Here is a 17,729-nt window from a genome sequence, read left to right as displayed (position 1 = left end):
TTCAGTTAAAGTCTCAACAGCATTCTCATCATTTCTGGAGCTTAGCAGAGCCAGATAACTATAAGAATCTTCACCAAGCAGCTTTGTCTGCATTGTTTGGTTCTCCATACCTCTGTGAGTCTTCCTTTTCTGACATGAATGTCATGAAATCAAAGTTCAGAACAAGACTGACAGTCGAACATTTAAATGACTCCATGAGAGTGAACCTAAGTGGCTCCACTCCAACATACACCTCTCTTGTTGACTCCATGCATTGCCAGTCATCTGACAAACTAAAAAACACATCACACATGTAACTGGATCTGTGAATAAAGTGAAACAGTAACATGGAACAAAATGACAATTGAATAAGGAATATCTGTGTATTTGGAATTGCATTGTTTTGTTTTGACAGCATTCATGTTTTAATTCAATAGTGTGAGATACACTAGAAAATGCATACAGACATACAAAATGCACTTGCAGGTGAACTGAATATTTTTTTGTGATGTTTAATGCAAAATGTGAGTTATTGACACCAACATTTTGTAAATGTTTAGGCAAAAAAAGCTTATTCAGTCTGTTTGGGTTGAAATAAGCTGTGAGAAACCAAGAGATCCCTCGGCCATTTACATTTTGTAAAAGTAGCTCTCGAGGGAAAAAAAGGTTGGAGTCCCCCGCTCTAAAGCAATTAAACGTCCAGTGCCTGTACCTGGGTGTAATGTTGTTTGTCATCCATAAGAGGGTGGCATTATCCGATGAACAGAGAAAAGAAAAAGCACAAAGAAAGACAGATGTAAGTTTTAGTAAGTAATAAAGAAAGGCAACAGGAGTCACAATAAAAGACAGCTGTAAGAGCTAGAATGTCCAATGAACAAAGGCAACAAAACACACAAAGAAAGAGGGATGTGAGGGCTAGCATATCTGGTGAACAGTGGTTCGTAAATGCACAATGTGATCCAGACAGACTTATCATTGTACTATTAAGCCTGTTTTAATAAATGAGCATTTTGCTGTGCTAGTTATCTATTACATTTAAGGAAATACCTTTTACCTACTGCATTTAAATTCTTTTCTATTCTTACAGCATAATGTTTTAGCCTGGAACTATGATGTGTCTGTCTCTCTGTGATTTTCCTATACTATTTATATCATTTATGTAAATGTCTTACTTTTTTTTGTTCTGTAGTCTTAGTAATCCCTTCATTAAAATCATTCTGATGCTAATTAATAAATGTGGCTTTTATGTAATGTGGAATTTAATTGATAGGGAGAAGGTGCATGTAGTGTAGTGGTTAGCCCTGCAGTTTCACAACTCCATAGTCCCAGTTTTGAATGCAGGCATGAACACCATCTGCATATTTCCTGTGTGTGTGTCTGTTTTCCTTCCACCACTCAAATACATGCAGGCCATGTTAATTGGTGACTGTAAACTGGTTCAGTATGAGTAAGAATGTAAGTATATGCACTAGTGTGATCAGTAATGGATCAAAGCCCAATCCACGAATAGTTTCTACCTTGTGCTCACCAGTTGTTCCAGAATAGGCGCTGGCTTCTGAAGATTCTAAACTGAATGCCAATAAATATGACTTTCAACATGAATAATGTTACAAACAATACAAAAACTCCTGAAATGCTTTTATCTCCAAGTGAAAGTGCCCCAAGTTCTGGTGGACAACCAGGACAGCTATATACTGGAAGGACCTAGTGGATAGAACCTTCACCGGGTATTACTTCCTCTGGAGCGCTAGATTGCTGCCCCCCTGGGTTGTTACAGCACTGCAGATTCCCACAGGGCTCCGTGGGAGTTGGAGTTTGTTTTTTTTTTGTATTAATTTTTATTATAATCATTCCATACAAATAGATCAATTTATAACCAAACAAAATTGAAGACAAATCAAACCCCACCCCTGAGAAGGAGAGCTAAGCCAAAGGAGAATTGCTTAGGGCTTTTTAATAAGGCAACAATAAATAAAAGAAAGGGAGAAATAAATATATAGGTAAATAAGAGATGGAGAAGGGAATTAAATGCGGTAATAGTTATTTCTCTTATTCTAAAATAATATTGATTAGATCCTGCCAGGTTTTGAAAAAATTTTGTAAAGATCCTCTAACTGAGAATTTGATTTTTTTCAATTTCAAATAATATAAAACATCGGTTTCCCACTGACTTATCAGAGGAGAGTTAGGATTCTTCCAATTTAACAGAATAAGTCTGTGTGCCAAAAGTGTAGTGAATGCAATCACCGTTTGCTTGTCCTTCTCCACTTCAAGTTCGCCTGGAAGAACACCGAACACAGCTGTTAATGGGTTAGGAGGGATTGTGACCCCAAGGCTGTCTGAAAGGCACTTAAAAATTTTGGTCCAAAATGATGTTAGTTTGGTGCAGGCCCAGAACATGTGACCCAGTGAGGCAGGAGCTTGGTTGCAGCGTTCGCAGGTTGGATCTTGCCCTGGAAACAATTTGGACAGTTTTAAGCGAGACAGATGGACTCGATATATCATTTTTAGTTGAATAATTCTATGCTTTGCGCATATGGAGCTCGAGTGAATTCTCTGCTTTGCTACCTTCCACTCCTTTTCTGATATACTGATTAAGAGATCTTCTTCCCAATGTCCTCTTGGATCTTTGAAAGGTAGGGACTCTAATAGGATTTTGTATAATGCGGAAAAGGTGTTTAATTCCTCGAATTTGAACAGTATTTTGGTGGGGAGTTGGAGTTTGATTCAGCCCTGTTGGGTTCCGTGAGTGCCACCAGGGGGTGTTGCAGGGGATGCACAGCCCTACTTCACTGGGCTTCCACTTCACCTGGATGTACAGAGACAGAGAGAAGAAGTAAATGCATTGCTGTGTGCTGGTGCTTATTTGTACTTTGTACTGTGCTGTGGGAAACACTTGGGGAAGACTTTTCCTCCTGTAAATAAATCTTTGTGCTGAGAAAAAACTTGTGGCTGCATCTGTCTGTGTCAGGTTGGGGAGCTGGGACGCCCCCTGTAGGCCACACTGTCCATCCCAAATGCTAAAACTTCACCCTTGTCTGTGCTGTGTTCCAAATTAACCAAATAAAAAAGTGTCATCATTTCAGGTACAGGCTGCTTCTTTTCTATAAACTCTGTACAATTTTACAAATCTTGGTGGTGTTCTGTCCCTTGTTAACTGTCATTTCACCTGTCAATACCCTGATTGTAATAACACAGAAACAATAAGGCCATAGTTTTAAAGTGCTTAGATTCAAGGTTTGTTATGAAAGTCATTGTCACAATGGGCAAGGTGTAATCTAGGGCTATATCCCAATTTGTTGTCTCTCTCTGTGTTCTGTACCTCGTTCTCTTCTATATTGAAATAATTTGCATCTGCCTTTCCCATGCTTGCCACTGCCTGCTTAAAAACCTCAGGGGCAGCAGCACGTTAAAGTAGATTTTCCTTCAATCACCATTTATTAAATCTCCATCCATTAAAAAGCGTAGCTCAGGCATTAAGCCTGATTAGAGGAGGCGGCCAGAGGAAAGGGGGTCTATGTGTCAGCGTCTAGATCATCTCTCACTCTGTCGAGGGCTGCTCAGTAAGCACAGTGCCAGCTGTGTGCCAACACTTTTTTCTCTGCCATTATCTTGAGGCCAGGCTGATGTGAGCAATGGTGGTTTCCACATTCCTTTAGCGCCGCTCTCATGGAGGGTATGGCAGGCAGGAGGGGAGCTGGAGGCAGAAGTGGGAAGTTTGCAGGCTCCTTCAGGCGGACAAGCGGCTCATTCATGCGTGGCTCCATCAAGCGCACCACATCTGGGTCACAAAAGGTAAGACGTGGGTGCAAGTTGAATCTGTAGGCATAGTATTAGTGTTAGGTAACTGTACAAAGAGGCAGATTCCGTTTATTTTTTTTTTGAGATTAGTAGGCTGATGAAAACAAAAAGCAATAGTATGCGACTGAAAGCAGCACAAATAGAAGTGGAGCTGATGTTCCAGACATGCTGCTGCCCAGCTGTTAACGGTGAAAATTCCTGTGAACTCCTGGAATTAAAGCTAGGAGGTTGGAGCATACACTTCTGGCCTCTGGTCAGTGTCCAGCAACTTTTTCATGTACCTGCAAGTTTCTTAGCTTATCTCACATTGTGTACCTGGTCTGATCATCTCTTCTTTTAACATTCTGACTGAGCCAAACTGTCAAGCCCTGAAAAGATTACTTTGAAGCACAACTCTGTAATGATGTGCTAGCACATGTCCATAAAGAAGTCAGTCTTGCGTGATCGTGACACACTTGTACAATCATGTCCACAGCTGAGACTTCTGTACAAGTGTGCCCATTTCTCTGACACGTGTTTGGAAGTACTGGGCTATAAACTCAAACGTTCTTTATGTAGAGTTGGAAGTATGGGCTGTGGGAAACCTCATGGAGTCCCTCAGCATGAAGGCAGCTCTCAGGGATAGCAACAACTTAATGGGAAGTGTGCTGAATTTTCGGTGCCATGTGAAGCACACAGCAAAAAGCGCTGTAGTTGAATGTGCGGGGCGACCTGCCCTGCCTAGGGCTGCCTTTTAGGTAAAGAGGAGCAAACGTAAGTGTTTTGTGCACAGCTTTTCTATATCCAGCGGCATTGGTACTCTGCGGCATTGGTCAACCTGCTTGATTGGTGTTTATTGGGTTCATATCATTTTCATAAACCAATATGTTTGCCCACTTCAGCACATAATGAGTGTGCTTGAATACCTTTATTCCCTACATAGAGGGAAACCAATAAATAAAATGGGAAACCTGATAGTGTTGTATACTTGTTCCACAGGTGCCTCTATAATCTGTGACTTAATTAATATTTTTTTCAGATGATGACAACAAAAAGCAATGGTATCAATATCAGAATTGATTTCAGAGCACAGGCTGACAGAAATTCATATACTGTAAAAAACCTGTAAAAATACAGTATGTTAACCGTATATTTTCACAGTAAAAAACTGTATTACTTAAAAACAGTAATATCTCCTAGATAGCCTGAGAAGCCTTGGGATCCCACAGTATGAGTTGGCATGTGTGGCTGGAGAAAAGGACCTTTAGGCCTCACTGCTAAGCCTCTTGCCCCTGAGACGTGGCTTTGGATAAGTGGTGGAAAATGAAAGGATGGAAGGATAAAAAAAAACAGTAAACAGTTAAAATAATGATATAAACAGATAAATACAACACAATTTACATGTGAGGAGTATTTAGCTGTCAATATCAATTAATTGATTCAATGGACAAGATTATTTTATTAATAACTGTTGCATTGCAGTAAAGTCATAATGGTGCAGAATTCTACATGTTCATAAAGTTAGTATATTTGCATAAGGAAATGCCTACTTTTCAGCAAGGCAGCAAATGCTTCCTTATTTCCCCCAAACTTGTGCACTATGAAAAGTTTAAGAATGGTTAGCAAAATCATTGTTCATTGTGTTCTAAATATTTCCATGGTTATGGAAGCTGATGTATGCTGTTATTTTCGATGTGCTGGTGAAACTGTAGCACACCCTATATCAGAAAAGCAAAGTTTCTTCTCCACTTGACAACATGAATTTTAATTTTATAACTACTGAATCATGTCCAACGACCAAAATAAGAACTTTGTTAACATTTTTCATGTTTTATTATAGTTAGACATTATTGTTAGTCTCATGCAGGTACACAAACCTTATTATACAAAGTTATTGTCTGTTAAACCTGCATTTTTATCACTCTTTAATTTAATATTGTTTTTTATCAGTATGCTGCTGCTGGAGTATGTGAATTTCCCCTTGGGATTAATAAAGTATCTATCTATCTATCTATCTATCTATCTATCTATCTATCTATCTATCTATCTATCTATCTATCTATCTATCAGTGCCGGATTAACCAATAGGCACATGTAGCATATGCTACGGGCCCTGCAATTTTGGGGGCCCCCAAATGGTGGACCCAATATTTAATGAAAAAGTGTAGCATTGAAAAACTGGTCTTTAAAAATATTATCTTTACGTTTTAAAACTGTAAATTTCTTACACAACAAAACTTTAGGGGCCCAACACATAAAATTCACATAAATATAAGATTCTTATTATAATCGAGAGTAAAATAATTATTTAGTTCGGTTTGAACTGTTCAGAATCTAAACTTCAGATGATGCAGACCAAAAGGGCCCCCAAATTTGAAATGTGCTACGGGCCCCCAAAGCTCTTAATCCGGCCCTGCTATCTATCTATCTATCTATCTATCTATCTATCTATCTATCTATCTATCTATCTATCTATCTATCTATCTATCTATCTATCTATCTATCTAAATTAAAAGCAGAATGACACAGTTCAATTAAATTTTAATCATAGTAGAATTATAATTGTTGACTCCATTAGTTTTACTGAGGCACACCAGTGGCAGTCATTTAATCATTAAATTAGGACCACATTTTTTACATTATAGCCTTGGAAGTACAATTTACAGCAGTAAGTTAACACTGTAATTTACAATAGTACTTTTGTGGTCCAAAATAAAAAAAACAGATATTTAGAACAAATCAGAGTAATGTAGTTCTGCCAAATTACAGTGTTGGACATGTTTCACTTAATCTCTCAGTCATTTTACATGCCCTGTAGAAATGACGGATGAGGAAAGTCTGATTTAAACAGTGGTGTTCTAATGGGGAAACGTCAGGCTAGGATGACATTAGTAAACTGAGTAAGGTATCATAAAAAAGAAAAAAAAGTGTATCTAGGCAAAGACCTGTTTATGGTGCCCCTCAAAGTCAAACTTAAGATCACTCAATGACTAGCCCTCTTGTAAACTGCACTCTTGAAAATAAAGGTGTTAGAGTGGCAGTTTAGGGTAACCATTTTTGGCTTCTGATAGAACCATATATGTGAAGGTTCAGGAAAGAACTTGTATTTATTTAGATCTGTAAAAGAATCGATAAATAGACATGAACAGATGATAACAGATTTGTGAAATACCAGTTGGTTTATAATAACACAGGCTAAGTTCCTTTTATTATCTGTTTTATTACTTTTTTGACTGTTATCCCTCTACTGTATTACCCTACTACACTGTACATTAAAGATTTCTGCTTTGTCTGCATATTAGAAAACGTTTTTCAAATCGCAAAGAGCTGATATCATATGCAAAGAACCCTCCACAGGAGCAAATAATTGTTCAGCAATGGTTCCGTTGAGGAACCACACAGCCCAGTGAAGTGCCATTAATAAAACATCATTTTGAGAATGCAGATGATCAGATCCAAATCTAAACACATCTCTTGTGTGTGAGGTGTTGCAGTATTTCCTGGGACGCGCTCTATTAGTGCTTCTTCGGAGTGCTTAGCCCAAAATAGACTGTATAAACAGGTTAAAAATTGATTAATTTTCAGAAACGTTTCGTCTTAGCATTCATTAGGTGTTAGCAATTGTTAGCAATTATATGTAAATGTAAAAGTGGAAGGGTGGTGCAGTGGTTAGTGTTGCTGCTGCTGCTCAATTCATTTGGCGACTGTCGGTGTGCAAGCATGTTATATCTGTGTGGAATTTCCAGGCTGCAACGGTTAATTAGCATTTTCCTAACAAAGCAAAATTGCTTTGCAATTTTTGCAAAATTAAACAAACTTATGTGGATTTATATTTACTGTTTAAAGTGCATAACTGGGTATAGTATTGTCTTTCAAGTGTAAATTTAAAGACACCACATTTTCTGTGAATGCATTTTAGCTTTGGTGATGTGATGTCTCTAAATCGCCCAAGTACCGCAGTAGTCTGTGCATAAATGTGCTGACTTATTCTGCTTGACCCCATAGTATAATCAGAAGCAGTGGATGGTGTAGTGTTTGTAAAATTAACACAGAAGCCACTTGAACAACAAGACACAAATCAGCCTCTCTGAGTTGGCAGACTTTTAAGAGAACTTGCAGTCCCCTCAGCATTGATATTCTCCACCTGCCAACGGTCAAGCTGCATGAAAGAAGTGGAACACAGCAGTCATCCATACTATCGGTCAGTCAGTTGAGTCCTGTGCACTGCGCCTGTAATGGTTTGGTGGTTATAATTTCATGAGTGATAATAAAACTCAAGTACATTAATATCCTGAATTTTGGTTGTCACAATGTTCATACAATGACACGCCAAATATAAAACTGTGGTCCAATTTCATTTAGCCTTCACACATCCATCCATCCATCCATCCATCCATTTTCCAACCCGCTGAATCCGAACACAGGGTCACAGGGGTCTGCTGGAGCCAATCCCAGCCAACACAGGGCACAAAGTAGGAACCAATCCCAGGCAGGGTGCCAACCCACCGCAGTAGCCTTCACACACATATTAAAAATCAAGCAAAAAACTTTCCACTTTCCCAGGGTCATGTTTATCATATTGTCAAGTGCAAAGGAGGATGTATGGATAACACAAGAAGCTGTAATGTTTCACAACCATTGCTATCAAGTAATTAATCACGTCTATAGTGCTGTTGTTTATTTTTCCATAAATGTTTAATCGCTCATACAGTATGTGTGTGAATATTGTTGAGACGGACAGTACTGATGTTCCAGGAGGCTCTGCGGCGCTGGACCTAAAATTAGACTGTTAATTATGATTTCTTTTATGTTGGGTTTCAAACAGTTGTGTTTAATTTTGGTTTGTAACTTTTGACAATGGCACCATCGTATTGAAGTTAAGGGTTGGTTGAGTTTCCCTACCACCAAAAAACGATGGTGCCTGGTGGATGCGTCCTGGTATATTGAATAAAGAGTGGAGACTTAATTTGAATATTGCCTGTTTGTAGTGTTTATTTGCATTAGTGGAATGTACAACGCTACCAGTATGAAGAAAAGAGTAAAGAAAAGATGTTTTTCTTGATAAATTGATTGTGTCTGTACATCATCAAATGGGCAATAATGACGTAATTACAGTGTGGTGTAATGGTTAAGACACTGGATTTTAGTCCGCAAGGGTACGTCCAACTCACTGACTGACCCATCAAATCATTGAAGCTGCTACATATATATATATATATATATATATATATATATATATATATATATATACTGTATATATACAAATATTGTATACAGAAAAGTAGTAAGTTATGTAGTACATCTAATTCATCCAGTTAACTAATGGCACTATAACTGATGCCCACTGACTTAGAAAATTTCCCAGTCAAACCAAGTAACACAGCTAGTGTACATATCCGTCACTTGAAAAGTAAGAACACTCTATGAAATATAGTTTTCTTTTTTAACATATGTGTACATGGGATGATCTGATCTTTATTTAAACACTATCTTTAGATAAAGGTGATTATTAAAAAAAACAATGAAAATTTGAATTTGCAATAATTTGTTTAACAGACATGAACAGTTACAGTATGCTATTTCCATCTGTGGAGAAAGTAAGTACACTTTTGGTATTGATATTTCTGGTATTTTCCCCTTTGAGAGGAGCAACCTCAAGTAGGTGTTTCCTATAAAAGTCTAGCAGTCTCTGACATAGACTGGGAGAGAGTTTTTCCCACTCTCACATGCTGCCCGTGTCAAATCCCCCCACAGCATCATGATAGGTTTCAGATGACTTCGCCATTCTAGAAGCCTAAATTTCTTTCTTTTCAGCCATTTGTTGGTGGATTTTCAGGTATTTTTAGAGTCATATTGCAAGATCCACATTTGGTTGAGCTTCAATCTTGTATCAGATAGTCTCACATCATCCTCAATGACCCTTTGGAACAATGAAGAATTAATTGTGAATTCTACAATGGAGAGCTGGAGAAAAGCAACCCCAGACCATAACATTTCCACCACCATGCCTTACAGTTGGTTTCAGGGTCATCTGGTCAAATACCGCCTTTGGTCTTCCACAAACATTTCTTCAGGTACTGTGGCCAAATAACTCTATTTTTGCCTTGTCTGTCTAGAGCACATTGTCCCAGAAGTCATGGTCACTGCCTGCTTAAGTCTGGCCCTTTTGTTCTTTGTGGACAATAAACATTTTATCCTAATACACCTCCCATGTAGATGTAATTTGTGCACCTTCTTTCTAATGGTAGACTCATGCACTTTAATATCAACAGTAGCAAGAGCCACCTATACATTCCATGGTGAAATTCTGTGGTTCTTGGAGTCTTCTTTTAGCATTTTGCATTCTGTTTGAGACTGAACTTAGTGCACTGGCCTGGCCTGGCGTTAGTTTTTTTAAAGATTTTTTAATTTGTATATGCATTTCCAATTGAGAGATGCACTACAGTATTTTCACACCATAACCAGCCTTCTGTGTGTCAGGGTTGTATCTTTTAGTGCAAAAGAGCTGCCATTCTCCCAACACTCTGTACCAAGGTCTTTAATATGCTACATGAAGGGCAGTTAGGAATGGTGAGGATCAAGAACTTTAAATCCCTTCCCAGTCTCATAGGTAACTATAATCTTCTTTCTAAAGGCTCAGAAAGCACTCTCATTCTAGGCATGATGATAGTATCCACTTCAACAATAAAGACCAAACCAAACTAAATGTCAAGATCCTCCCTAATGATGTTCTAATCATTTGCACCTGATTCGATGCTCCTGATTCAAATCTTAAATATTTATAGTGATATATATATATATTAGGGATGCACCGATCCGGCCTCGATACCACATTTTCTAAAGTACTCGTACTCGTTAAAAGTCCCCCGATACCGGGTTCCGATACCACGGTCTGAGAAATGTCTATGTTTGAGCGGCGTGTAAGGGGTTAATCACAAGCGCCGAGTGCCCGCCCCCAGGCCCCGGCTGCAGCTCAGAGCGGGGAGAAGGCGAGGCGAGACATGTCAGCCGTGTGTAGGGTTGCCACCCGTCCTTTAAAATACGGAATCGTCCCGTATTTGAGAATGAAATTGCACGTCCCGTTTTGAATCAATACGGGACGGGTTTTGTCCCGTATTTTTTTTATCATTTTTTTTAAAGCAGCGTCTCATGCAAATCATCCCACACGCATTTTATGAAGATGCCTCCTTTCCTACTTTTGATTGGGTAATACGGGATGTGGCCCCCGCTGCAGTATGCGTCCCTTATTTTTTTGTATTAAAAGTGGTAACCCTAGCCGTGTGGAACTATTTCAAAGTGAATGAAGACGACAAAACAAAGGCGGACTGCAAATTGTGCTCAGCGAAATTGTCCAGAGGAGGCTCAAAAGGTAGCGCATTTAACACAAGTAATTTAATCAAGCACCTAAAATCCCAACACGACAACGAGTACAAAGAGTTTACCCACGCTTCTAAACCAACACAACCCACGCTGCAGCAAACTCTTGCAAGACGAGAGAAAATGTCCAGAGACAATCCACGTGCTGTGAAAATAACACAAGCAATTATCGAGTACATTGCATTGAGTGACCAGCCACTCACGGAGGTAGAAAATGTGGGATTCCTGCGTCTCCTCCATGTGCTGGAGCCCAGATATGATGTCCCAAGCCGCCGCTACATGACTGACACGGAGCTGCCTAAACTACATGACTCCGTGAAAAAACATATCCACAGCCTACTGCAAGCCTCCTCTGCATTTAGTTTCACCACGGATATTTGGACAAGCAGTGTTAGCCCCGTGTCGCTAATTAGCCTAACCTCCCAGTGGATAGACGAGAGTTTCTTGTTTTTTTTTGTTAAATTATATGACTAAAGCTGTTACCTGTAAATTTAAATCATGTTTTTATTAAGTACTCGGTATCGGCAAGTACTCGGTATCGGCAAGTACTCGGTATCGGCGAGTACTGAAATGCAAGTACTCGTACTCGTACTCGTTTTCCAAAAAAGTGGTATCGGTGCATCCCTTATATATATATATATATATATATATATATATATATATATATATATATAATATATATATATATATATATATATATACAGTATATATATACTAGGGGGCTTCGCTTGCCAACCCCCCTGCCTGCGCTACACGCCAGCAACTTCACATCCTTGCGTATGTGGATTTCACTTTCACCAAACAACAAAACTTTTAATTCTCGTGGATAGCCCACTTCATTGGGAAGAAACACTTTCTTTCCCTGATGACAACATGAAACAGACTATCTACAAGTTTCCAACTTAAAGTTTAAATCCGAACAATATCTACATAGTTCTGTCATATCACCTATGTCCATATATTCAATCTTTTTTCGCTTTTACCTTTTTGTCAATATCGCATTGAATTTTGATTCTTTGTTTGGAATTACATTATGACAACACAACATATAACTGCACGTGAGCGAATATTGTTTCTTTCTCTCTACACGCACTGTGTCTGACAATAGCATTGACACAAATGAGAAATGATTGAACCGTGTGTGTGGCTGTAAATGTTTTAGATGTGGACAGGACTTTTCCAAATCTCTTTGCATAAAGTCTTGTCTCGCAGGGCTTGAAATTTTCTCTCGCAAGATTTCACTTTCACCAAACAACAAATCTTTTAATTCTTGTGAATACGCCTCTTCATTGGGAAGAAACACTACTTTTCCCTGATGGCAGCACAAATTAGATGATCTATAAGTCTCTGACTTAAAATTTAATTCCAAACAATATATTTGATCTCTTTTCACTATTCCATTATTTCACAGAGTAATAATTTCCGTTTGTTTGCGATAATGCGATCTTTATTATCATTTTTTGGAGAATTTCGAATTTTCGTACTTCCATTATCTCTAACCTCCTCTGCATGTGTATCGAGCCAACGTTTTTGAATTCTTTACGATGTTCTACTTTGTCATCTACTCTTTGCCTTTTATTTTCGGCCCTGGGTGTGGTTAAATCTCTTGGCACAAATTCTCGTCTTGCGGGACATGAAAGTGTCTCTCTGAGGAAGTCACGTCTCATCTCTCTTCCCAAAATTTTTTTATTACAATAGGGGTGTGCTACTTTTTCCACATGTAAAATTTCCATTTACTGTATGTTTATTTAAATCATATAATGGAGTACAGAATGTAAATATGGCACAATGTTTATTATATCACTTTTATCTAAAAATACTGTTTAAATGAAGATCAAATTTTGACATGTCCACATATGTTAAGAAGAAACAACATTTCATGGGGTGTACCTTTTGTTTCACGTATTTATTAAGCTTGCAATTGAAAAAAATTATATTATATTATATTATATTATATTATATTATATTATATTATATTATATTATATTATATTATATTATATTATATTATATTATATTATGGTGCAGCACTTCCTCACAGATCCAGCATGAATGTCCAGCCCAGATTTTGCCCAGGTTGAGTTTACACGTCTCTCTGTATCTAGTAGGTTTAACTCCAGGTTCTCCCATTTTTCTCCCACATCCACAAAGGTTTGCAGGATTGTGTACCTGCCTTGCGCCAAGTTCTTCCAGGGTAGGGTCTCTCTCTCCACAACTCTGAATTACATTACATGAGTTTGAAAATCTTACAGTAGGTTACATGCTGAAGTGCTTCCACATCCACAGTTGGAAAGAGCTCTTTCTGATTCTGCAGGCTGCTGCACTTTTTTAGCCCAGCACATGTTAATCTTTTCTTAAATTTGTTCTGACTCTCTCATAATCTTCTAATCAGTCATAGAGCCTATTCTTACAATTTTTGAATAAAAACAAGATTGTAATATGAATTGCTCCTCCTGGAATTTCTTAGTGGTGTTAATAAGACCCCCCAAACAGAACATAGAGCTCTGAGTTACAATGGTTAGACTGGTGGAGGAAAGCTGTCTGCCCTATGTGATTATGCGCCAATCTATTGAATTCTGTTTTAATGTAACACAGAAATAGATATGTGGTACATTATACAGTAACTATGGAATTATCTTTTTCAGTAGCCTGTTGATAACTCTAATTTTTTTAAACATGCCTTTGAACTAACTATTTCACATGATGTCAACAAACATCCCTATTAAGACAGATTCCTGCAGGCTTTTCATGGACTCAGACAATAATGAGTTAATTTCAGACAGACACTGCCCTGGTTTATGAAAATCTAAGTGTGTTTCTGGAAGTTTTGGAATTTTTCACTAAATATTATATGACTAGCAAAATACCCGCGCTTCGCAGCGGACAAGTAGTGTGTTAAAGAGGTTATGTAAACATATATATACATATACATATATACATATATACACATATCTACATATACATATATATATATATATATATATATATATATATATATATATATATATATATATACATATTAACATATATATACATATATATATATACACATATACATAAACACACACATATACATCCATCCATCCATCCATCCATCCTCTTCATATATACATATATACATACATACATAGTGCGTTGTAACACAGGCTGTGATTGTTACATGGGAGGGAGACGACAAATCACAGCTTCCCGCTTTCTAGTCGGGCCTGTGATTGGTGCTTTGACTGATGCCCAGATCCCACAGTATGTCCCCTTAGGAGAGGCGTTAGGCAAGTGTAATTGAATAGCGGTGCTGCAAGTTTAGCTTTACACCTGTTTTTAAGGCTTATTGACGGAAAGGGGCTTTCATGAAAAAACTTAGGGCTTTGCTACAGGATACACCCTCCACAAGTTAAGGAAGTAAAAATAAAGGTATATATTTCTGTTTTATTTAAACCTTTTAAGTTTGTATGCGGGTGGCATGGCGGCGCAGTGAAAGGTGCCAGTTAGGAGACCCGGGTTCGCTTCCCTGCGTGGAGTTTGAATGTTCTCCCCGTGTCTGTCTGGGTTTCCTCCGGGTACTCCGGTTTCCTCCCACAGTCCAAAGACATGCAGGTTAGGTGCATTGGCGATTCTAAATTGTCCCTGGTGTGTGGGTGTGTGTGGGTCTGTGCGCCCTGCGGTGGGCTGGCACCTTGCCCGGGGTTTGTTTCCTGCCTTGTGCCCTGTGTTGGCAGGGATTGGCTCCTGTATTTAGGATATAGCGAGTTGGATAATGGATGGATGGACATCTGTATGCATAGCCCTATTTGCCCGTTTTCGTTTTTTTTCTTTCTTCAGTAATATTTCAGCAAACCCGGAGCTTGTCAGTTCAAATCCTGGTAACTGACACCACTGTGTGACCCTGAAGAAGTCACTTCACCTGCCTGTGCTGCAAAAAACAAAAGTAATGTAACAAATTGTACCTCAGATGTTGCAAGTTGCTGGAATAAAGGCATAAGTAAAACAGATAAATATGTATTATACACATAGGAACTATTCATTTATTTTCAGTTAAGTCATCTGCAGCAAACCTTTATAAATGAGGGTTTCTCCTTTTTAGATAGTGCAAACTGTTTCTTCTTCATTGAGGTTTTCTCTTGGAGAGCTTTTTTCATTTCATTGAAAATTAAAGCAGCAGCTGCCAAAATATGTAGCGTTCTTATTCATTTTTCAATATTGTGTAAAATAACTATAAAGTAACATAAAAGGTTTAAATACTCGTTATCCTTTTACACTAAAATATTACTAAAGAGATACAAAAAAAGTAAAATGCATATGTTCTTTTTCTTTAAGGAGATTAAATATTACTGAAGAAAAAAAAAAAACCTAAAACAGCCAAATGGGGCTATGCATACGAACTTAAAAGGTTTAAATAAAACAGAAATATACATTTTTATTTTTACTTCCTTAACTTGTGGAGGGTGTATCCTGTAGCAAAGCCCTAACTTTTTTCGTGAAAGCCCGTTTCAGTCAATAAGTCTTAAAAAAACGTGTAAAGATATTGACAATAGTGCCCTGTGTTGGCTGGGATTGGCTCCAGCAGACCCCCGTGACCCTGTGTTCGGATTCAGCGGGTTGGAAAATGGATGGATGGATGGATATTGACAATAAGCTACGCAAACCCACCAAGACATGGAATCGTTTAAATCAAGTATCATTACATCTTCCTTTCTTAAAGAGAAGTAAGGCAGTACTTATAAGCTTACATATATATATATATATATATATATATAGACATACATACATATATATATATCTATATCTATATATGTATATCTATATCTATATATATTTATATCTCTATATACATCTATATCTATCTATCTATCTATCTATCTATCTATCTATCTATCTATCTATCTATCTATCTATCTATCTATCTATCTATCTATCTATCTATCTATCTATATATATATATATATATATATATATATATATATATATATATATATATATATGTAAATCCCCACAAAGTACTGCTTTTAAATTTTTATTAAGAAGAACAGCTTTTTAAATTGAGGGAAAGTATCCCAATAACAATTTGTTAAGGATCTGATTTTTTGTGAAGCAGCCTTAACACAGCTTTTCCGCTGTTTTATAAATGATAGCCATATAAGGTCTTCCTTTTTCCTTGCTTCGCCAAGGAAGGAGCCTTTTTATTAAATCCAAGGGTTCTTCGCTTTTTTTTTTGTTTGTTTATTACGATTGTTATAGTTCTCTTTGTATACCACGTTGTCAGTTCAGCACTCCGGTTGTACTATGACCAAGCCGTGCAAGCTTACTGTTAAGAATGCAACGTATAGTTGTACAGGAGAAAAGCAATCTTGCCTCAAATCAATGGCAACCTTTTGTAGGTCTATGAACTTAATTTAAACTTTAGGTGTACACGGTGCTTTGTTTCCGAAGTACCAGCACTCATGAATATGTCTGTATGCGTCAGTCGCTCAAATCCCCGCGCTTCGCACCGGCGAAGTACTGCTTTTAAATTTTTATTAACAAGAAAAGAAAACCTTTTAAAATTGAGGGAAAATATACCAATAACAGTTTGTTAAGGATCTGTTTTTTTGTGAAGCTGCCTTCACTCGAGTGATCACTTCGAGCTGACTTGCTGGCTAACCATAAGCGTTACCTGGTAGGCAACCACCCATACAATCAGATTGTGAATCAGACTACGAATGCCGTGAATGTAATTACCCCGATCTACATGCTGTCAAATAAATGAACCACACGCCGTGGCGCAATTTTAGGGGCTTCGCCTCTAGTGCTGACGTCCGAGGTTCGATTCCCGTAAGGGAGTGAAGTGAGTGGGTGGTTACCTACCAGGTAATGCTTATGGTTGGCCAGCAAGTCAGGTAACATCAGCCACGGTGCCTTCAGTTGTGAGAAGCAGATCATAGAATGGATGAAAATAGTTTACTGTCAAATAATGCAAAGAGTACGCGACACGTCTTTCCCCCTTATTCTTGGCTCATCAGGCGTACACACTCACTGCACTCGCTTACGGTAATCGAACCTCGGACGTCAGCGCTAGAGGGGCTTCGCAGCGGTGAAGTGTTGCTTTTAAATTTTAATTAAGAAGAAAAGAAAACCTTTTTAAATTAAGTCTTAAAAAGAGGTGTAAAGATATTGACAATAAGCTACGCAAACCCACCAAGACATGCAATCGTTTAAATCAAGGCGCGAGTCGAAAAACACCATCCCATAATATTAGTTAACGATTAACACATTTCTATATGTATTGTAAGCATACAATACAACTGATAATATGTTGCGCTTATTTATCTGGTGTACCGACATTTTTGCTCGTTTAACGGCTGAAATCTAACGTGGTTTGTGCCCTTCAGAATGAAAATAGTTTGCATTTACCTTTTTAATAAAAGGCGAGCTTTTAAGCCTGAGAAATCACCCCGTAAATGCACACGTTTAATTGCACATGTGTTAATATGTATGCTTACACAGTATTAAAAGACACTCAACAATTACACAGTATTAAAAGACACTCAACAATTAACGTCATTTACCTTCGTTCCCGCGTTTGACTCATGCTGTAAATCTCTTCCTCGTTTTCAGTTC

The 17,729-nt window shown here is 38.0% G+C and overlaps 1 protein-coding gene across 1 annotated transcript in view; it reads left to right on the top strand.

Annotated features, from left to right (window-relative positions):
- The first annotated feature begins 3,287 nt into the window (after positions 1–3,287).
- The window catches only part of trpm1a (transient receptor potential cation channel, subfamily M, member 1a), a 115,492-nt gene continuing 101,050 nt past the window's right edge, over positions 3,288–17,729 (top strand). Inside the window, exon 1 of the mRNA XM_051920380.1 lies at positions 3,288–3,774. Within this exon, the coding sequence (XP_051776340.1) occupies positions 3,649–3,774 (126 nt within the window). The 5' untranslated portion in view covers positions 3,288–3,648. The remainder of the gene's footprint in view (positions 3,775–17,729) is intronic.

This window comes from Erpetoichthys calabaricus, chromosome 17, assembly GCF_900747795.2.
Source record: "Erpetoichthys calabaricus chromosome 17, fErpCal1.3, whole genome shotgun sequence".
In the NCBI taxonomy this organism is placed as follows: Eukaryota; Metazoa; Chordata; class Cladistia; order Polypteriformes; family Polypteridae; genus Erpetoichthys; species Erpetoichthys calabaricus.
This window is presented reverse-complemented; position numbering and strand designations above follow the sequence as displayed.